The 23498-nt window shown below is 38.1% G+C and overlaps 1 protein-coding gene across 2 annotated transcripts in view; it reads right to left on the bottom strand.

Moving 5' to 3' along the window:
• slc16a13 (solute carrier family 16 member 13) overlaps positions 1–23498 on the bottom strand; it is a 79725-nt gene that overhangs the window by 29996 nt on the left and 26231 nt on the right. For both annotated transcript variants that reach the window (XM_039746964.1, XM_039746962.1), the window contains exons 2-5: positions 9895–10042; positions 8736–8776; positions 3880–4107; positions 3272–3418 (exon numbers count right to left, since the gene is read on the bottom strand). In XM_039746964.1, the coding sequence (XP_039602898.1) occupies positions 3272–3418; positions 3880–4087 (355 nt within the window). In that variant the 5' untranslated portion in view covers positions 4088–4107; positions 8736–8776; positions 9895–10042. The remainder of the gene's footprint in view (positions 1–3271; positions 3419–3879; positions 4108–8735; positions 8777–9894; positions 10043–23498) is intronic.

Here is a 23498-nt window from a genome sequence, read left to right as displayed (position 1 = left end):
CGCAGACGCAGTATTGCATGATTGGCTAAGAATGTTCGAATGCTACAGTGACGCCTCGGGACGGCCAAATAGTGAGTCGGTGTTGGTTCAAGCAGATAACAGTAAGTTCGGTTGGTTTTTGGAACGTTGGTTTGGTGGGGCGTACTTTCCAGGACTAATATCATTGATGGACTTAAACCCTTCGACAGCTCCGGAACCGTAAGTAATTTAGAACGTTTGCTTGGTACGTCGAAATCTATCTTTGGGCAGTTGGGTTTTGGCATCCATCCTTCTGACATCTATTGGCAAACTGAGTAATGACGGCTGGCTATTAACAACGGGGGAAACAAAGTGCTTGGGGGGCGCCACACGGGGGAGTGCCGGTGGAAGATTGCCAGGAGGCACCTGGAGAACATCTGGGGGACTATAAAAGGGGCCACCTCCCTCCATTCGATGACTGGGGTTGGGTGGAAGAGGACAGAGCTCGGGAGGAGAGAAAAAGGTGGCCTGAAGAGAGTGAGGCATTGTTGTGAAGAGGCCTGGACTTTGGGGGTGATTGTTGCTGCGGCACTGGGTTGTGAGTAATCACTGTTGTACTGTATGTGTATATATAGTAAATAAATGTGTGTGGTGGTATAAAATCATATCTACCTGTCTGTGTCTGAGGTGTTCCCCACAATAAATAAATAAATAAATAAATCTATTTTCTTCTTTTCCTTTATACAATATATTTTTCTATCTTAGGATTCACTTAATGTCACAGCATGGTCCTACTTTCATTCTGATGTGTCTGAAATTCTTACTAGTGTTTATCTTATTTTTTTAGACTGAAGAACTTTGATGAACTTGACAAACAATTTCTGTTATTCCTTGTGATTTCTGTACATTCCACTTTCATAGCACTCATTGAAATTATCTTACCTGGTACATTTGTATTTACAAATAATTATATGGACTCCATATTTAGGCCTTAATATATTGCACAGCAGAGTGTGGCAATATTTTCCCAGTACAATAGGCCTTATAGGAATTTTTCTTCATTTTTTGCACAACGTATTGAAATCTATGCAGCATTACTAATTTTGCAGAAAGCTTACTGAGGGAATGTAAATACAAAACATTTAATTGGAAGAAAGAACTTAACAAAATATTACATTTCAAACATTGTCATATTAAAAATAATTACTGAATGTATAACTGACAAACTGCTATACAAAACAGAAGGCAGAGAATACACTGTCTGATAGATAGTGATTTAATTTTGCATTCTTCCAAAACATATGCTTGAGTGAAGACGAAGCTGCCTGTATTCAATGGCAGTTAGTGTCCAATTCCTGATATATTTAAGGATGTAATTTGGAAAGTTGAACAATTTTCAGCTGAATTACAGGTGTTTTTTTTTTTTTGGCCACAAATTCAAGAATGAATGTTGTGAATTATTGAATTCCACTTCTTGCCGGAGATATTGATAGAGTTTTCTCTTTTCCAGCATTGCTGAAGGTGGTTTGGTGGTGAGCACTGCAACAATACAGGTATTCCCCAGGTTACAGGTAGTCCCCAGGTTACAGACATCTAACCTACGACTTACGAACGGGCCTGCAGCTGCAATGCATGCGCCTCAGTAACTGCCGCTCCGTCATCTTCGGCCTGGGGATGCTGCAAGTGGTGTCTGGATGGTGGCTGGAGGGGGACGTTTCACTGCTTGCCCACCACACGCGGCTGTCCCGTTCATTCTCAGTGGGCGGCTGGACGGAGGCTGCAGGGGTGCGATTTCACTGCTCGCACAGTGTAGCATCCCTCGGGTGGCTCCCGGAAGCAAGCGGTTTCACTGCCCACCCATCACACACGGCTGCCCCATTCGTTCTTGGTGGGTGGCTGGTAATACAGCAAGCGGTGACCCGGTTGTAGCTGAACGGAGGCCATTGAGGGTGAACAGGGCAGCGAGGAGTAGCATTGTAGTGTGCATCGGATGGCTGCCTATTGAATGGGGGCGATTCACTACCCGCCTTTGGCCGCACTGTGTTTGTTCTCAGTGGGCGGACGCTGCAGGCAGCATACTGTAGTGGAGGTGACTGTGAGGTGGGCTGGTGATGAACCGCCCGTTGATGCCCCCATTCATTCTCAATAGCAAGCCTGCTTTTACTTTTATGTACATAGCAGGAAGTTGTCTCTTGTCAGTACATCAGACGTGTTGACGACTGGTGCCTTCCTGCTGTGATAGCGTGTACAGTGCTGTGCAGAAGAGCTCATCTTAATCTTTTGTCTTTACCCTTTAACAATGTCTCTGAAACACAAATCTGATGCAAGTGCTGGTGATACAGTAAAGAAGAGAAAAACCATCACCATTGAAAATAAAGTAGAAATAATAAAAAAGGTCAGAGAGAGGTGAAACTCCATCATTCATTGGCAGAGCACTTGGTTAAAATCGGTCAACAGCATTTATTAAATTTATGTACCTGTTCCGACTTACGTACAATTTCAACTTAAGTACAAACCTACAGTCCCTATGTCGTACGTAACCTGGGGGCTGCCTGTATTTGCTAAAATATGGATATAGTGCCAATAATCTTATCCTTACTAGTTAACATTTTTTTGAGCACGAGTTTTGGTGGTGAATTAGGAACTTTTTTTTCTTTTTTTTACAAACTTTCAATCTTGTAAGTAGAAAAAAAGTGTGCTGAAAGAATGACATATTTACAAAAGTACTTATCAAAAAGTACAAAAATGTACTGCAGAATGTTTAAGCAGAAGACTGACACACTATCATACTGTGTATTCCTGTGGTTCATTTTAAATTATTTTGTTTTTTGTAATTTAAAGTGTACTAATACTACTTTGATTGCCATTTTATTAATAAGAATAAAACCTTTTCTTTAAATTGCTATCTGTACTAAAACATTATGCATTGTTGTGAATATTTCCATTAATGGACATTTTCAGAGCAGGTTCAGGCTTATATATAAGCGAAGTTTAGATGAAGTACCAAAGCATGTGTTACATAAAAATCAGTATTCACTGTATTAATGTGAAGATTGCAAAGACCCTTGAAATAAATTTCCATAATTAAAGATTCAGACTGCACTAACTTCACTTTATACAGAATACTAGTACTTCGGTGCCAGCTGTATTTTACTTTAATAATTGCTTCTTTTCTGTGTTGGTTTCAAAGCATTTGTTAGAAAAAAAACATCATTCAGTAAGATAAAGATTTCATTCTTAACCTTAAACATCCAGTGTTGTGGAAGCTCACCACTTAAATTTAAAGCACCTCATAAATGTGATGCACACCTACCTGACAGAAGGCCAATGGATAAATATAAATGCAGAAGGTTAGTGGCAGCTAAAGATGCCACAATCATTCCTGAACTTGCCAACACTCCACCGATCATCACCACTGGCCTTGCTCCATATTTGTTACATAAGGCACTGGCAATAGGACCTGAAAGAAAACCGTGAGAAGACAAGCAAGGATAGTTATCCCAATTAAAATATTTTGCTAGAGCAGAAATACATAATACAGGCCTAGCCAGAGGAAAGCACACCTTCCTATTCCTAAATTATATGGCCCAATACACAACCATAATTTGTTAAACTTTACAACATTTTAAGTTCATAAACACCTACTGTATATGCCCTGTCCTGTCAATATGTTAGTTGCCACATCACCTCCTAAGTTTGTGGCTCATGGTAGTTTCTCATCTTTATACAACACTTCCCCTTTTACACAAACAGGCCTCCCATTAATTAATATATTTGATAGTACTGTACTTTGTTCCCCAAACTGAAGTTCAGTTATCTGCTTCTTTGCCCTTTGATAATTTATGATTTTTAATCTCCACAATACAATTTAAACCTTTTTTTTCCTATCACTAAACAAAGACAATATAAAAATGAACAAACTTGCAAACTGCTGCAAGGCTACTCCAATGGATGTGATCCAGGACACAGAACTTGCAGGCTGCTCAAAGTACTTTGTAAACTCCACAAAGAAGACCCCAAATGATCGGATAAGCCCGAAGACCAGAGCTGACTCCAGAAACAGTGAAAGCACAATCATCCATCCCCAGTCTCCATCTGGTGGTTTGGTATAAACCCAGGGACGCATCATTTATAGGAATAGTAGACAGGCTGCAGGAAAAAAAGAATAATGTAACGAAGACACATACATAAAAAAGTTTCATGGATGCAGCCTATTTGTCATAGAAGTATTTAAAACACGTAAAACTATTCTGCTTGTAAATGGTTTGCCTCAGAAGGCGGCATAGACTTTCCATTCTGGTTTTTATATCTCTTTTGCATGCATAGGAAGTAGACAAACATTGAATTACAACTGAGTTAACTACATCACTTCTAATGTGAAGTCTGTGTGTGATGATCAGATCAAACTTGCACTCTCATTTCAGTCCTGAAATACATTATCTCTAATTATTTTGAAGGATGAATAGGCTCCCTGCACATTGTTTTACTGCATACAATTGTCATTTTTTGACATCTTAAGCCCCCTTTACAAAAAAAAAATTCAATGAATGCCACAGACAAATTATACAAACGTTATTAAAAACATTTTTCAATGTTAATGCTCTTTCACTATTATATGAACAACACACAGAACTGTTTAATTTACATGAAAATATTCCAGATTAAACTAGTTAGGAAGAAAAACAGTATGTGTTTCATTTTTTTAAAAACTCCAACAGTTTTTAAGCAGTGGAAGAAATCATCAAATCACTAGTGATAAGACTGACATATCTATTCAACATTTACAGTATGTCTGTTATGTGAGCACATTTTTTTTTTGTTATTTAAAAATTTGCAACAAAGGAGCATTATAATGTTGCCAACAGGAGTGATCAGAATACTTAAAGTATGAGGAAAACCTTGAGACTAAGAAATTATGTTAGTTGTGTGATGTATGGCCAGCGTTTCAGTCCGGCCGGGATATCCCTCAACAGAAGAAAGCAGCCTTTTCAGGACACTACATCCCCCAGGACACTAGATGGCAGCTCCCCGGATGGAAATGGTTCCTCAGATTCCCGCTGGGCAGCATGGGACATGGAGTCCATCTCTTCAGCCCTGTTGGGTGCCATGGGTGTCGCCAGGGGGAGCTCACCAAGAACCCGGGTACTATTATGGTTACGCCAACCCGGAAGTGCTTCAGGGTCACGAGGACGGAAGCCCGCAGTACTTCCGGGACACTTGAGAAAGGACAATGTGGAGCTTGATCCGGAGAAGGAGTACTTCCGGGTTATAGACTTTAAAAGGATTGTGGGAAACCCAGCAGATTGAGCCGGAGTTGGGTGGTAGAGGAACGGCGCTGCTGGGAGTGGAGGATTGTATTATTGGATTATGTATTATTGATTTATTAAGGAGAATTGTGGAGTGTGCAGTGCTTTGTGCACTTTATTCAAAATAATTATTAAAAATATTCTTAGTGCTTTTAAACGTGTGTCCTGGACGTCTGTCTGGTGGGTTCAACGTGGGCAACAGTGACCCCTAGCTTCCACAGTTGGCACTTTGCCATTTGCCTTGCTGAATTTTGAGTCATTGGTCACAGGATTTGAAATATTGGTAGAAGACAAGTCTTAACAATGGCTGTTTTCATTTTAAACAGCCACAATTCCACTGAACCTGGGGCACATCAGTCTGGTTTGCATGCAGTATGCTACTATCCTTCTCAGCAATTTAATACTCCTGCTTTGAATAAACCAACAGGCACAAACTGACCAATAGCAAGACAAACTTTGCGCTCCCACCAACATTTTGATGTGTATAAACAGATGCTGAAGTTGGTGCAAGCGTATGTCCAAAAAAGTGTTTGCAATGCAACAGTACCTTAATCAATGTCTATGAAATGAAATAATCAAATCAGAAGATTTAACTGTTTCATTCTATTATTTTTAATATATTTAAGACAACAAAATAAGACTCCTTTTCCAGGGGGATATATACTCATCTTGGGACTAGGTTTTCTTGGAAAAATCCACCAAAGCATTTTCCGTGATTATATTGTTGGGTTCACCTGTACTTCAATTGCCAAAATTTTTCCCAGTGCCCTGTAATGATTTGAGAGGCTAGCATATGACTGAGCTGTGGCAGCCACTGTTGGATGGGACAATCCTCTAGTATATAAAGCTTATCCTTTGCTTTTCAATGGGTATGTCTGCCTCTACTTATAATGCATGATGCATTTCGGAATGCAATTTGTACCAAGTGTCTGATGTAGAAGCAAAGCTGTCAGTGTACGAAGTGCAAAGGGAGACAAGGAATTAGATGAAGAACACAGCTGGATTTATTTTTAAATTGAATATATAAAACACAATCTCAAGATAGGGATCTTTTTTTATCTCAGAGTTTTGGTGGCACAGCAGTTAGCTACGCTGTTCAAATTTTTGGCCACAATACTTGGTCAAGCATAGTTGGCAAATGGTTTCCTAGCCCTCAGGGTAACTTAACACACCATCGCACCATTATAATCCACTCAAAATTAGTTCAGTTTTCTCCTTCCCCACTGACTTCAATGCAATTTTAAGAATTCATAGAAATTCCAAAACATTTCCCCATTTTTGCCAAATTGAGGCAATGCGAATTGAGCAGTGTTCAATCATCACTATCCTCAAGGATGGGACAAGTTTGATCTAAAATGCCACTATCCGTACTTTTCTATAAAACCAACTAATAACTTTGGGCCAAAGTGTTTTTTCCCCCAAAGACAGTAAAGCATTTTTAGTTGTTCCAGAGATTCAAGAAAATCAATTATTCTTAATACTGTGTGTAAGAGCCATTTTCCTAATTCTAGAAGATTCATGAAAATTTTACTAGATGACAATGCATAATCTATGGGAGGCTCCTATAACCCACGTAAATAGAATTGTATTGGTATATTCCAGCCATTTCTAACAGCTTTGACTAAAACAATAATCTTCAGTTGGTGACAGCCTTGCCTTAAGTAAGGTATGGAAGGCATAAGGTTTTAAACCGTGCCTGGGCACATGCCTATGTGCCAATCGGCCTACGGGCCTTTAGAGTGTGTGAAGTAAATATGTAAAAAAACAGCACTTAATTTATGTGCTGTGCTGTACGTTTAAAGCGTACAGAAGAATCAGCTAAGAATCTTTAAGTAAAGAACATTTAAGTATAGAAATACCTAAAGTTTCTCAAGAAAAGCTAAGTTTATAGAAGATACATTTTTTCTTTTTTCTTTTGCCTTTTATTCTACGCGTGTTAACTTTTTTCTTTTATTCTTGGACTTTGATATTTCTTTTGGCACGTGTTTACCCATGCTTGACAACACCTTACGCCACCGCGGCTAGACTGGGTACACACTTGCCAGCCACTTTACTAGGTACACCTTGCTAGTACCGGTTTGGGCACCCTTTTGCCTTCAGAACTGCTGTAATTCTTCATGGCATAGATTAAACATGGCGCTGGAAACATTCCTCAGGGATTCTGGTCCAAACTGTAATAATAACATCACACAATTGCTGCAGATTTGTTGGCTACACATCCATGATGTGAATCTCCTTTTAAAAGCATGTTGTGTTGTACTGATATTTTATAGTTAGTAATTAGAAGGATCTAGCTATTAAATTTAGTAATTTTGTGCAAAAGGTTGAAGCCACAATCTGCAAACACACAAACACGTTTATCCAAGAATATCCACCTTTTATTTTATGTTGCAAGGGACAGATGATGACGCGACGCAACACAACACATCTGCGATGCCTTAAGGGTAGTATGAACACACACAGTGCACCACCAAGGTCAAATTAACATTGACACTCTGCTGCAGGACTGCACCATTGCTGAACAACACACCATAGAGAAATTTCTTTGGGCAAAGGGAATAGAGAAACCTATTTGAAATTCACCAAAAGATGTTGGTTTGTGTAGATCAGTAAGCTGTTTGGTTACCCATATTATGCAAACTTTATGGTACTCCAAGTCACCATGTACTAGGGCCATGTAAATCCTTAGCCGATATCTAAATGTGCAGCAACAGCAGACTTCGAAATCATCCAGTCTTCTCCGATGAAGGTATTAGCTATATCGATGTGGGCTTGTGTGCATGATGTTGATGTTCAACAAAATCAAAATTGCTCAGTTACACTTGTTCTTCCCACTTTAAACCCTTCAACTAATCATGAACTGATTGATTTATGCCATTTTCATTTCCAAACTGAGTCACCGTCCTTCGGTCAATTTCAATAGTGGCGCATGTATCCATGTTTAATTGACCTTGGCCTTAACCAGACTAATGGCAGTTTGAACACACTCAGCTTAACACTCTAACCATAAGTCACTGTCAACAGGTTGTACTGTGTCAGCTTCTGTCCAATCTTGATCTACGTGTCTCCCTTACAGATTTTATTTTTTCTCCTACAGTTTTTTTGTTTTTTCTGTCCCCCCTGGCCATTGAACCTTACTCTTATTCGATTGTTGATTTATTTTGTTTTCTTATTGTGTCTTTTATTTTTCTATTCTTTATTATGTAAAGCACTTTGAGCTACTGTTTGTATGAAAATGTGCTATATAAATAAATGTTGTTGTTGTTGTGTATATATAGATCTAATATATACATACTATAAATGTTTTTCATTTTCAAGTATAAACAGTTAACTTATACACATAAAATATTATTGCATTCCAAAATCCTTTTTGTAAGGATTACTTAGGTTTACTTTTATTACATTTGCAAAACTGAATGGAAATGTTAGCAAACATACACTTGTTCATAGAAATAAGACTAGTTTAATTACCTTTGCAGACCTGTCAGTTACTTTTTTCAGCTTTTTTCGCCCTAAGAAAAACAAATTTAAAGTCCACCATGTTAAAAATGGCAGAGAAAAGAAAACTCTATCTAAAAAATCTTTATTTGTTTTCACTATATGGAAATTGGGGAGTCTTGTGTAAAACATATTTTAAACATATTTCTTATAAATTACTGTACATAAAGTAAAAATGAAGCAGAAGTCAACTTTTTTAACAGCTGGACACACCAGGTTCCAAAGTATGTCATAAATCTGAGTTTCACAGAGTTTCCCAGTGTGTAAGAATAAACAGGTTACACCCGTTTCAAAGAAAATGCAAGTCATTCTTTGTAACAGTTTGGCATTGCATAGCCGGTGCAGTTCAAGCAACTGCAGTTCAGAAACACACAAACTTCATTGTAATACTACAGCAAATAAATTATTGCATCAGAAATGCTTTTTATGTTGTGACAAAATCTAGTAGTTATCTAACCCAAATCCATGCAAGACTATCTTTCCAAATGTTTCAATTTCCATCGACTTACTCTAATCTATACATTATAAAGATCATAATAATGATTAAAAAAATTAAATTAAAACTCTTCTACAGCAAGCCTTGCCACTTATTACTGGACACGGTTCAGGTTTAATAATACATATAGTTAACGTGTTGACATTAAATGAAACAAAGGAATCATGGCTTAAAAACATAGTGTAGCAGAAAAATGCCAGCTTTGTCAGAATGTATTTCAAAAAATAAACAAAAAAATCAACATAATTATGAAAATTGATGTTGATAACAGTACTATTAAAATCCAAATACTAAACAATGACAATAGCACTTAAAGTACTAATCTTACATTATTCTATGTTAAAACTACCTTCAAATTTTGTATGTACTGCTGATTTTAAAGTTAAACAAATTAGATGCATGCATAAAATACATTTAGTGATAGAGGCCAAATGTCAATTCCACAATTAAAAATGATTAATAATTAAAATGTACCTGCCGTGCCCCTGGGGATTATGAAGGCGAGAGAAAGAGATGGGGATTGGTAAAATTAACACATCTATGTGCTCATAAACACAGACCACTTAAAAATATCTTCTGACACTCTATCACATATTGTACTCACAAACAATTAAGGTAAACTAACACTCTACTTACCAATATTTTGTATCTCACTAGAGCCATACATGAAATGCCACGATAGGCTCCGACTTCCCGTAATACTGAATTGGATTAAGCAGGTTCAAGAATGTGGCCGTGTTTACATTTTCCAGTACATCCATATCAAACTGCATTTCGATTTCCTCTTTAGGACAACATATTGGGGGGGGAAGAAAAGAAAACAAACTGTTAGACTGAGCACTTGGCTACAATAAATGATCTGCTCTATACTGATGAGTTCTATCCCAATAATGGACTTTTGATTAATAAAATAGGGACCACTACATCTGACTAAATACCACATCAGGCGCATACACATTGTCTGTTAATACATGTAGAAACAAAATATCTACCAAATAATAAAAGATATTTTAAATGTATCCCTGACGCCAAAGATCCAGAGACATGCATGGAATCAACATCATGCATTTTCGTCATGTTTAGCTCTTCAATAATTATAAAATTGTAAACTGAAAACAGATGGTTGACACACTCAACTTATTACACAATTCATGTCTCTTCCAGTGTTTTCAGTAATATAAACCTTGAGTACAGTCTTTTTATTATTCCAGTCTCTATCCAACACACTTCATTGTACGCTCTCTCATTATACCATTCTGTGTGCCCTCATTACATATTTTTCCATTAGCACTGATTGTGCTAAATCAATGACACTAGTCACTGGCCTACAACAAGCCATACAAATGACAGCCATAAACACGATTTGGTGCAGAATATATCATCTGGCTCCGAACACAGAAAACATCTTTGCTTACTCCCTCCAGTGCATACTAACTGGCACAAAGAGCTGTAAACAATTTCTGAATATTCCATAGCAATGACTATTTACAGGTTTTTGCATAGAATCTCAAAACGCAGAAGACATCGAGCTTTTAAACAAAAAAAAAACAATAACCTTAGTGACTGGTGAACTATAAAATGGTTCTTGTAGCACTGAGACTGACCCATAAAGCTGTACATTCAATTATTATTCCTCATTCACTAAGTGGCATGTAATTACTCGTTTAAAGATCCAAAAGTAGCAACATAAAAAACAGGGGAAACAAGAGCCTTGGGATGGCATTCATTATTTAAAATTGTATAAAATAAAATAACGTTAGGTTGTGCGACCAACTGGATAAGGTGCTGGCTAGATTGTAAAGTTGAAGGTAGATGGTTCCATAATTATTACTGACTCATTGTTCACCCCTGAAAAAGTTCCTTAATCTACCTGGGCTCCAACTAAGTACATAAATTACTTTACACTATATTAGAGCCCAATGAATGTAAAACACAACCTACTTTTAAAAGTTTCTAGATTATGACACTGGGACAACTTAGCCAATGTGTGGCGTCTTCAAATTTGCCAAAAAGGTATGGTTTTTGCCATTTCTTCATCATTATTCCCATTATTGGGGAGGCATATGAGTACGTTAGTCAAGGACTGTTCAAACGAGGGAACGGTTAGTGGGGGCAGGGAGTTTAGTACAGGCCAGGTTTAGAACTGTACATGGTGGAACAAACAATAGTGTAAAAATAAAAATGTGTGGTAATGTAAATTCTATCCAAAACGTTTAAAAGTGAAAGGAGCAACACATTAAAAATAGCTTCATGCTAGAAGTATCAAAAATAAGGCAAGTGAGCTGGAGTTGTATGTAGAACAGCATAATTATATTATAGCAATAACAGAACCCTGGCTAAATAACAAAGATGGGAGGAGTGTAACAGAGAGATACACATTTTTTAGGAAGGATAGACAGAACAGAAAAGGAAGTGGGGGTGTTGTTTACGCCAAACAATTTCAATGCAAGTTCTCTTCAGCTGGATGATGAGCCCCATCTTAGTGAGGACATATAGCATAGCCTGGAAAGCATTTGGGAAAGAGGCCTTATTTTAGGAGTGTGTTATAGACCACCCAATGCAGACAGTAATTTGAACAAAAGTCTTTTTAGTAATATTAAAAAGGCAAGTTTACGGGAGGATATTATAGTCATGGGGGACTTTATCGATCTGAATATTAACTGGAATAACCTTGCAAATGGTGGAGTATAAGATCAGGAGTTTTTAGAAGTAATCAGTATGTTAAAGCACCAATGTGGGTGAAGCCTGTCAGGATTTAACATTTTGTAATAATCAGGCTAGAATTGAAGGTGTAGATGTGACTGAACCACGAGGGTTAAGTAACCATAATATAATACAGTTCTCAGTGTTTTACAAGAGAGCAGATGCAAAGAATAAAATGATTAAGTTTAACTTTGGTAGGGCAAATTTTGAGCAGGTGCGGCAAAGTTTGAGGAGGATAGACTGGGATACGATTTTAAAGGCGGAGACAGTTGAGGAGTAGTGGAGCAGGTTTAAAAATCTTTTACATGTAATGCTGGATAGGTACGTACCTAAATTTGGAATGAATAGGAAATTAAAAGGAACTCCACAGTTGGTTAATAAAGAGTTAACAAAAAAGAAGCTGCAAAGGAAAAAACAGATGAATAAGACATATAAAACTAAAACATGAGGGCAAGCATTAAGAAGCATATTAGGGAGGCTATGAGACAGCTGGAGACGAACATAGCAGATAAGGCAAAAGACAACCCAAAGAGATACTTTCAGTATTTTAGTAGTAAAAGATCAGTCAAGGAGGAGGTGAAGTGCATCAGGAATGGTAAAGGGGAAATAAAAGATACAGGCAGCGAAATACAGGATGCTCTAATCTTGCATTTTACTGAGGTCTTCACAAGTGATAAAGTGGATAACCTTCCAGCAGGAAAATGGGACTACTTAAGGAGGTACTGAGTGATTTAGAAATTGTAGAGGGAGAAGTACTGCTCAGATTAAATAGGCTGAAATCAAACGAATCACCAGAAAAAGGTAATATTTACCCTCAAGTTCTTAAGGAGGTTAGGGAGTATATATATGTTATAATGTATGTTACGGCCAAAACCCAATTGGCCGGTCATTTCGCATTTTGGCCGAGAGGTGTGGTCAAAGTCCGAATTACTAGAAATGACCAGTGTATATGCTACTTTGGCTGGCCATTTCGCAAAGTGGCGAAAACTCCCTGGCCAAAATTTGATGTGTTGATGTAAGACTGTCCGCGGGTCTTGTTCAGAAAGCGGACACCACTTGAGACGTCCTTCCCCTCGCCCAAACACTAACCTTAAAGGTCAATAAAATAGGTCCCTGATGTTAAGTCACTATTTTAGGGCTAAAATGATAACAGAAATGTGAAACCTACTTATATACCTAATCCTAATTATTGTGAAATAACCAAGTGACGCCCGCTTTCTGAACAAGAGCCGCCAAGGTTACACTCGATGCAATTGCACTACTAAGAGCACAACAAATCACTGCTCATGCCTTTTTTCTTTTGACTTTGGCTGATCATCTCATGCTATTTCACAAACTGCCTGGCCAAATTCAGAAATCAAGGAAAAGATCGGACATTGGCCATTTCCTCATTTGGCCTGACACTTCCCGCTTTGGCCGATTTCAGGTTTTGGCCGTAACATATGTATATATAAACCCTTGGCACATATTTTTAAGAAGTTGCTGCACACTGAGGAGATACCCAAGGACAGGAAAATGACAATTATTATCCAGTTACATAAAAAGGTTGAACGGGCAGATCCAAGCAACTATAAGCCAGTGAGCTTAACATGCATCACATGAAAATTAATGGGAAGAATTATTAAGGATAAGATTGAGCATCCTACAGTATGGAAGTACAGGAGTTTTTCTGAACAATCATGCTGGAATTCTAAGAGAAAGCAACAGAAGGATATGATCAAAGTGGACACACACACTTCCACTCGTAGATGTTTATATATAAGATAAATAGATAGATCTATATATCTACTGTATATATGTATATCTCTATATAATTTTTTTATATATATAAAAATGATTTGGGTACGAATAGAAGCAGGGCTGTGGAGTCGGAGTCGAGGTCGGAGACAATTTTGGGTAACTGGAGTCCGAGTCTGCAAAAAAGTACCAACTCTGACTCCTAATAAATGTAAATTATAATGCAAAAAAAAAATACAATTCAAATGTCCCATTTCACAAACAATAGTCAAATTAAGTACTTCTCTGATGTAAGAATAAAGCCCAGTGCATAGTTGTGTTGAGCTATTATGCAACCTGACATTGACATATTGTAATCTGGATTATGGTACATTACAAAAAGTGTTTTCATTTTATTTCAGACTAGGGGGCTCCGCCCCCTGCTTGCTTCGCTCGCCCACCCCCATGTTTGGTATGCCGGATATACAATACAATTTATTTTTTGTATAGCTCAAACAAGAAGTGCCGCAATGGGCTTTAACAGGCCCTGCCTCCTGACACCCCCCAGCCTTGACCCTCTAAGAAGACCAAAACCCCCCAAAAAAAAAACCCTTATAGGGAAAAATTTTCTTGGGAATTGTTACATAAAAAAACAATGTCGGAGGGGGGGGCTGCTGTCGGATGTGGACCATTATGTTCAAATGTGTAAATACTGTTTTTATACTACTGTATAATACTGCAAGCTAAGTTGTACTTGTCTTATTTGTTTTCAATATAGTGTAATGTACCTGGGTTCTGTGCAATAGTGTGACGACATGTTGACTTTATTCTCAATATTTTCACTTTAATCTAAACGCTTATTACAAGATTAAAGTCGACATATTGACTTTATTCTCGTAATTTGTCATTAAATTAGAACATCATTAACTAAACTTCATCGTAAAATGAATATTTAATTTACTAGATTCTCTCAAACCCCGTCATAAGTTATATAGCACATTAAATGCTCTGTGTTAAGTGTTCCCTGAGCCATGTTAAATTGGTACATGCGTCTTAAACTGACTTCCTCTTGTACTAAGGAGGCTCCAACAGCGATCACAGCACAGAATACATTCACTTAATAATATTCCTGCTCTCTGAACATTTAGAATACTAAGATAAATACTTGATATCATTTTCATGACAAAATGCATTAAAGCATGTTATAATCATGTGGGGGCACGGCGGCATAGAGGTTCCACTGCTGCCTTGCAGCAAGGGTGTCTCGGGTGTTCCTTGCCTTGAATTTGCATGTTTTTCTGGTGGGTTTACTTGGCGTTCTTCAGTTTCCTTTCAAAGTCATGTAGGATGTGGGGTTTTGTTATGCTATATTAACCCTGCTAGTTTAAGTTTTCCTTGTATTCACCCTGCAATGTGTTGGTGCCACGTTTAGGATTTCCACCTGCCTTTCACACAATGCTTACTGGGATGGGCACAACCTTGAATGGATGGCATAATTAAACATGTATAATGAAGATATTTTTAAAGTTCTGAACAGTCCGTGGGCTAAATTTATAACTAGTTCTAAATTCACAAAGACGTTTATTGTGTGGTGATAGGTTATGTGGAGAAAGAAAAAGGAAGGATAGGAATTGGGGTTTTGGTATGTCAGACAGACAGCACGCGTGCAATAAAGAAAGCCCGCTCAGAAGAATATCCATTGAATTCTGTGTTCGTGTCTCCAACCACCATATCAAAAACCAAACATTTACACAATATTTAAGTTAAGCCTGTGCGATACCCATTCATACATCGTTTTTTGGAGCCTCGTCACACCTGCCATAAAGTTCTCTACACTGAACACACACCTGGGGACCCCTTACAGCGAGGGAGCAGCACTACTGCCTCACTACCGTGCATGTTCAAGACATGCTTTAATGCATTTACTCATGAAAATGATATTATGTATTTATCTTAGCATTCTAAATTTTCAGAGAGCAGGAATATCATGAAGTGAATAGATTCTGTGCGGTGATCGCTGCCCAGGCCAGTCTTCTGCAGTAATTGCAGTGGAAAATGTGGTTAACATCCACTCATGCATGGGAAAAAAATACCGTCAAATATCGTGAAACCGGGATAATTTAGAAAAATACCGTGATATAGAATTTTGGTCATACCTCCCACCCCCTACCATGATCATAAAGATACACCTGACCGAATTGTGTTTTCTTTGAAATTAAACTTGTCGTTGCTTTAACTGTTGTGGGTCCACAGATTGTCATAGCGTATGTTTCATGTGCATTGAATGATGCAAATGCGAAAAGACTTTGTTTTCTGCTCATTTCCTTTTATGTCTGACCTCGCTTTGTCCTGTTATTTTTTCAATTACACCTGGTCCTGATGATTAATTTCCTTTTTTTTTGCGCTAATGCGATCTTTTATTCGTTGACGTTTTATTTATAACGTATTGTCCTATATACGCTTTATATGCACTGAGACACCTGTATCTGGTTGTGCTGCTTCCCTTTACACTACTGTTTTTTTGGGTTTTTTCTTGCCCATTTTCTTTCATTTCGCGGTTCTTCTATTTGTCTTTCGTGATCTTAAGATGAAGATCATGTATCGTCTCCTAGTCATTCATTCCACAGGATTTTTTTTTATAATAGAGAGATTAAATGTGTTTAACAAGTTCATTTGAGTGTAAACAAGTGTAATGATGTAGGTAGGTGTGTGCTATGGCCTGATGTGTGTTCAGGGGTTCTGTCTGCACTCTCCACATATGCTCCCAACCCAGGGCTGAACTTTAGCATAACTTTGCACACCACCTGGTTCTAGAAGATTTTGAAAATAAAAAGGAACAGATGTATGTATTGTGACGGATAATGCCTCTAATATATTAAGCATAATTGAGAAAATGAATAAAGTAGATGAAGAAAGTAACAAACATATTAGAGGAAGACAGTCCTGCATGTATTGGAGAAAGTGAAACCGAAGAAAGTAGTGAAATTTTGGATAACATGCTGAAGAAGCATCTAAGCTTACTACTATTCAACATATGCATTGTGCTGTTCATACTCTGCAACTTGCAATAAGAGATGGATTGAAAGATCGTCATGCAGCTACTCTAATGGGCAAATTGAGGCAAGTAACTGTTGCAGCCAGGGCTCCTAAAACAGATGCTATTTTGAAAAGACGTGCAGGAAAAGGAGCCATTTTGGATCAAACAACACGCTGGGAAAGCACTTATTTCATGGTAAAGTGTTTGCTTGAACTAAAAGACTTCCTTGAAGAACTGGACAATGAAAAAGTTTTATTAACTGAAAGCCAGTGGGCACAAGTAAAAGAACTGGAAAGTCTACTTTCTTACCCCTTTACTGTCACCAAGAGGTTGCAATATGAAGATTTAACACCCGGTACATTTTTCTTGGAATGGAAGAGCTTGATATATTGCCTGAACAAAAGTGGAGGGTTAACAGCTGATGGCATCGTTATCTTCAATGAAGAAAAGAGAGAGTCTCTTACTGGATAATCAAATCTTGATAGCTGCTATTTATGTTGACCCAAAGAGCCGAATTTTGTTGAGCAGTGACCAGATTGCTAATGGAAAAAAGACACACTATGATGTGAAGGGATTACTACTACCTGAAACACCGCCACTGGATGAAGGTTTAATTGGCCAATACGGTACAGAGTCCGCTTCCTAGCCAGTAGTTGTGGTTAAATGACGTGTATGTTGCCTTCCTTCGATCAACATGAAAAATACATTAGCATATTAAATACAGAGGAGTCTGAGTCGGAGTCGAAGAATTTATCTACCAACTCCACAGCCCTGAATATAAGTAATAAGCTGGTTAAGTTTGTAGATGATACCAAGTTAGCTGGATCAGCAGATAATTTGGAATTCGATAAATCATTACAGAAGGACTTGTGATTTGTGGCAAATGAAATTTAATGTCAGTAAATGTAAGGTATTACACATAGTAAGTAAAAATGTTAGGTTTGAATACACATTGGGAGGTCTGAAAGTCGAGAGTACACCTTATGAGAAGGATTTAAGAGTTGCAGTAGACTCCACGCTATCAAGTTCCAGACAGTGTTCAGAAGCCATTAAGAAAGCAAAAAGAATTTTAGGTTATATCATGATGTAGGTTCGCTATCCGGGTTCGCTTCCCGGGTCCTCCCTGCGTGGAGTTTGCATGTTCTCCCCGTGTCTCCGTGGGTTTCCTCTGGGCGCTCCGGTTTCCTCCCACGATCCAAAGACATGCAGGTTAGGTGGATTGGCGATTCTAAATTGGCCCTAGTGTGTGCTTGGTGTTTGTGTGTGTCCTGCGGTGGGTTGGCACCCTGCCCAGGATTGGTTCCTGCCTTGTGCCCCGTGTTGGCTGGGATTGGCTCCAGCAGACCCCCGTGACCCTGTCGTAATGTAATCAGAGAAATTTACTGCACTCATTTTTTTTAATAAGGGCACATGGTGAGAATGAAGCTGCTTTTGTTAGCCACAAATACTGACAGTCCAGTAACAGCTGCCACACAGCATCTATCCCTCATAGAGGCGCTACACAGGGGAAGATAGTTGATAGTGATTGTGCTTTATGGCACTCGCTGCTTCAAGGGGGACCTAGCTTTCTGGTACTTTAAATCCATTTAGAATCTGCCATGTTGTTCACATCCGCTCAACTCTCAATTAAAAAAGAACACAGAAGTTGTCCTGTTGGCATTCAAAAAATTTAGCATTTGAATGTAAAAGTACTTTTCAAATTAATTAATTGCTTTTTAAAATCAAAGGGTTACATTCTCATTGAAACAAAGGCTTTAGTTACCACAGTTACCTGCATAAATTTCTACTGTCAGTTTGTAATTTCTTATATTTTTACCATTAACTTTTAGAAAATTACAAACACACACATGGGTTATTTAAAAAAAAAACCTTCAAGCCATGCCATATTTGCTCTCCTAAAAATACTCGTTCTAAAATTACACTTTCCTGAGTTGTGTGCTTTCTTGTACAACCATTACTTGACAAAGCATCATTTAATTCTGGGAAGGGTTCTTTGGCTATGAAAGGTTCTATGGGGTTTGAAAAGGTTCCTAAAATGTGTATAGCAGGCTTCCAAATTGGGAAACTAACAAATCAAGAAACCTGAACTCAGCCTGTGTGACTGTACTGAGTATGAAGAGTCATTTTAAAATCAGGAGACAACTGGCATTTCACAAATCTTTTGTCATCTACCCATGGTTATTTACAGAGCTTAGTATGGATCTAAACAAATAAATGTTCTTTCTGGAACTTTCATTTGGATAGTTCTTTTGGGAAACAAAAAAACAGTCCCCCTAGGACACTGCTCTGAAGAACCCCTCTGGCACCTTTTATTTTTAAGAGTGTACTTATTGCATATATACATAAATGTTGAACTATACTGTAATAAATAATAGTAAAGAAGTACATTTTTAGAATTTCCCCCATATGTAGCCAATACAAAAAATATACAGTAGATTGAAGGAGATATTTCCTTTGGTTTCTTAATTTACTTAGCTGCCTATTTATGTATTTATTTAAAGAGCTTCATTAAAAAGCCAAATTGCACCCTGGGGACAAATAAAGTTCTTTCTATCGGTCTATCTATAAATTGCACACACATTATATATATATTTATATATACTGCTCAAAAAAATTAAAGGAACACTTTGAAAACACATCAGATCTCAATGGGAAAAAGAAATCCTCCTGGATATCTATACTGATATAGACTGGGTAATGTGTTAGGAACGAAAGGATGCCACATCGTTTGATGGAAATGAAAATGATCAACCTACAGAGCCCTGAATTCAAAGACGCCCCAAAAATCAGAGTGAAAAAATTATGTCGCAGGCTAGTCCATTTTGCCAAAATTTAATTGCAGCAACTCAAAATTGTACGCAGCACTTTGTATGGCCCCTGTGTTCTTGTATACATGCCTGACAACATCGGTGCATGCTTCTAATGAGATGACAAGATGGTGTTGTGGGGGATCTCATCCCAGATCTGGACCAGGGCATCACTGAGCTCCTGGACAGTCTGAGGTGCAACCTGGTGGCATTGGATGGACCAAAACATAATGTCCCAGAGGTGTTCTATTGGATTTAGGTCAGGAAAGTGTGGTGGCCAGTCAATGGTATCAATTCCTTCATCCTCCAGGAACTGCCTGCATACTCTCACCATATGAGGCCAGGAATTGTCGTGCACCAGGAGCCACTGTACCAGCATAGGGTCTGACAATGGGTCCAAGGATTTCATCCTGATACCTAATGGCAGCCAAGGTGCCTTTGTCAAGCCTGTAGCGGTCTGTGTGACCCTCCATGGATATGCCTCCCCAGACAATCATTAACCCACCACCAAACTGCTCATGCTGAATGATGTTACAGGCAGCATAATGTTCTCCATGGCTTCTCCAGACCCTTTCACTTCTGTCACGTGCTCAGGGTGAACCTGCTCTCATCTGTAAAAGCACAGGGCACCAGTGGTGCATCTGCCAATTCTGGTATTCTATGGCGAATGCCAATCGAGCTGCATGCTGCTGGGCAGTGAGCTCAGGGCCCATTAGAGGACATGGGGCCCTTGGGTCACCCTCATGAAGTCTTTCTGGTTGTTTGGTCAGAGACATTCACACCAGTGGCCTGCTGGAGGTCATTTTGTAGGGCTCTGGCAGTGCTCATCCTGTTCCTCCTTGCCCAAAGGAGCAGATACTGGTCCTGCTGATGGGTTATGGACCTTCTATGGCCCTCTCCAGCTCTCCTAGAGTAACTGCTTGTCTCCTAGAATCTCCTCCATGCCCTTGAGACTGTGCAGGGAGACACAGCAAACCTTCTGGCAATGACACGTATTGATGTGCCATCCTGGAGAAGTTGGACTACCTGTGCAACCTCTGTAGGGTCCAGGTATCGCCTCATGCTACCAGTAGTGACACTGACTGTAGCCAAATGCAAAACTAGTGAAGAAACAGTCAGAAAAGATGAGGAGGGAAAAATGTCAGTGGCCTCCACCTGTTAAACCATTCCTGTTTTGGGGGTCATCTCATTGTTGCCCCTCTAGTGCATCTGTTGTTCATTTCAATAACACCACAGCAGCTGAAACTGATTAACAACCCCCTCTGCTACTTAACTGACCAGATTAATATCCCATAAGTTTCATTGACTTTATGCTATACTCTGATTAAAAAGTGTTCCTTTAATTCTTTTGAGCAGTATATTTATATCCATATATATATATATGGAAAGCATTGTGATGGGGAACAAATGTTACACTTTTGAGTTTGACAGATTCCCATGTTTTCAGCAGGGCTTGATTATTTCAGAATGATGTCTCTCTGTGGATGTCTGTGTTTGTGTGTGCATTGGAGTCTGTGGAGTCAAAAAATGAATCTCTCAATCCAAACGAAGTTCTGCAGTTACTGTAAAATATTAGAACTCTCTTGATACTGAAGAAAATTGCTCTAGTAATTTCTGCTCTTTAGAGATCATCATTTCATATCTTTTTTGCAAATATTCTCCATCCTCAGTGCACAGAAGATACAGGTACAGTTCTTAAATCTTAATCCACATGAAATACTGGCCTCCAATATTTTTACTGATAATACTACAATTTATGCAGAGACAGTTATTTGCTGAACACATCCAATTGTATTGACTGTTTCCAAACAAAGGAACAGGTAACCAAATTTGACAGACAGTTTAGCTAATACAAGATGAACTAGGCTGAACTTCAGCAGTTTGGCAATAGAGGAAAAAACACACCTGAAGAAGACTCCTCTGTGGGCTCAGCGTGCTCCTTTGGAATATTCCAAGTTAACTCTGAGTAACACAATGCAAATGATCTTTGAAGTCATTATTTTTTGGGTTATTAGTCAATACTAACGGAGAACAAAGAAATCAAAGCAGAAAGCCAAACAGCTAATTAAAGGCTATACACAAAATGCACTGTGTCTAACATCTTTCAGAAATTCCTAACAGTACGTCCACCAGTTTCAGTTCTGTAGTGTCACTTTTCATTAAATCATTCTCATTTCTGGAAAGCATAAAAATTTGGCCAAGTCAATAAAGATCTAACAGCAAAGAAACTATCAAATATCCAACATCTTACTGGCTTTTATTAATCCAACTCAAACACATTTTATTTTTATTAAGTTTCCACACTATGGAAGCCCTAATCTGCCAAGTAAAAAAATAAATCATAGCAGCTTCCTATCACATATGTATGACATAATATCTTGTACATACATTAAATTTTTTCATGAATACAGGTTAATTTCTCATTCTGTCCATTATAATTGGGCTACCTTTAGATTGTTTTAAAAATATTTTTGACTAGAATTCCAACTGATATCTGGCAACCCTGCATCATCGATTAAAGTAACTTAGTGTTAGTCGCTCTTCTAAGTATGACATACTATCTCATATGTACAAGATAATATCTTGAATGGATGATGTTGTACATATAAGATAAGAAGCCCCTATAATTGTTTTTTTACAGGTCTTTCGCAACACACTCTGTGACCTGAGCTGGAATGAGCAGGTTAGGAAAACAAATGCTAAACGAGACAGAAATGCACATTTGCATGCAATATTCTTTGTGCTTCATCAAATTGCTTGGCTACTTTGTAAAAGCCATTTGCAACTTCCAACTCTACTTTGAACTAGCAGGATACCTACATCACAAGACATGCTATAGCACAACCAAACTGAAACTTGTGCAGAATACAATTAAAGCTAATTTTACTCAATAAAAAAAAAACCCTCAACAGAACCAAGATCAATCAACTGCCTGAAACACTAAATCCAATTATAGAGGGACACAGTCAATTTAGACTTCAGTGTAGGCTCGTCCTTATTGCTTTGAACTCTGAGAGGAAACAGTCTGTGTAACTGGATGGAAGTCAGTGGTCAAAAGTTAATCTCTCAATCTGAAGAGCGCTTGACATACATAGTTATGGTAAAATATAGAAGATTCTTAATGAATTGTTCCAACAAACTTTGACTGTTAGAGAATTATTTTTTTTTTCTGTGCATGCTTGTGTTCCAGCTACCGCATATATTACAAAGGAGAGTATAATTTGCAAAAGATGTAATTCTTTCATTTCATTCTAAAATAAATACTGGCCTTCAATATTTTACTAATAAAATTACATTTTTATTTAGGGAGAGTTACAGTATGTGCTGCACACATCTTTTTTTCTATTGACTGTTTACAAACATAGGAACTGTTAGCCACCTTTGATAGAAAGAAGAATACAAGATGAACTAAGCTGAACATTAGCATTTTGGAAACAGAAAAAAGAAAAATTCCAATTGGAAACTCCTAAAGAAAAACAAACATCTGGGAGGCTCAGCATGGTGCTTTGGAACATATTACGTTCACTCTGACTTAACGCAATGCAAATCATCTTTAAAGCTAACCGAAAACTTGCACAGACAGCAGGTAGGCAACTGAACCCAGTCATTATACTATAAGAATAAAGTGGGTATAGGCAGCGATTTGATCCTAAAGTGCCATAATGTCAGAAAGGTTTTGTCCCAAACAATTTCTTTTGGATTCTGAAACATTATTAGCAGATTACATTTTCAGATCATTGTGCCCTCTTTAAGTAAGCTATGGGGAACTTACTTAAAAATTAACAGAATGGATTGGGCAGGTTTCAAATAAACTTTGCCCATAGATTTTTTTTTTAAAAGTAAACACAGTTACTTAATACTGAACACAAACAAAGGTAAAAACAGCGCTAATTTAGATAATGAGCTGTTGTCTCAAACAGAAAACTGAAGACCACTGCAGCAATAAGCATCTTTTGAAGAAAAATGGTGGCTTTGGG

The sequence above is a fragment of the Polypterus senegalus genome, chromosome 3 (assembly GCF_016835505.1).
Source record: "Polypterus senegalus isolate Bchr_013 chromosome 3, ASM1683550v1, whole genome shotgun sequence".
Lineage (NCBI taxonomy): Eukaryota > Metazoa > Chordata > Cladistia > Polypteriformes > Polypteridae > Polypterus > Polypterus senegalus.
This window is presented reverse-complemented; position numbering and strand designations above follow the sequence as displayed.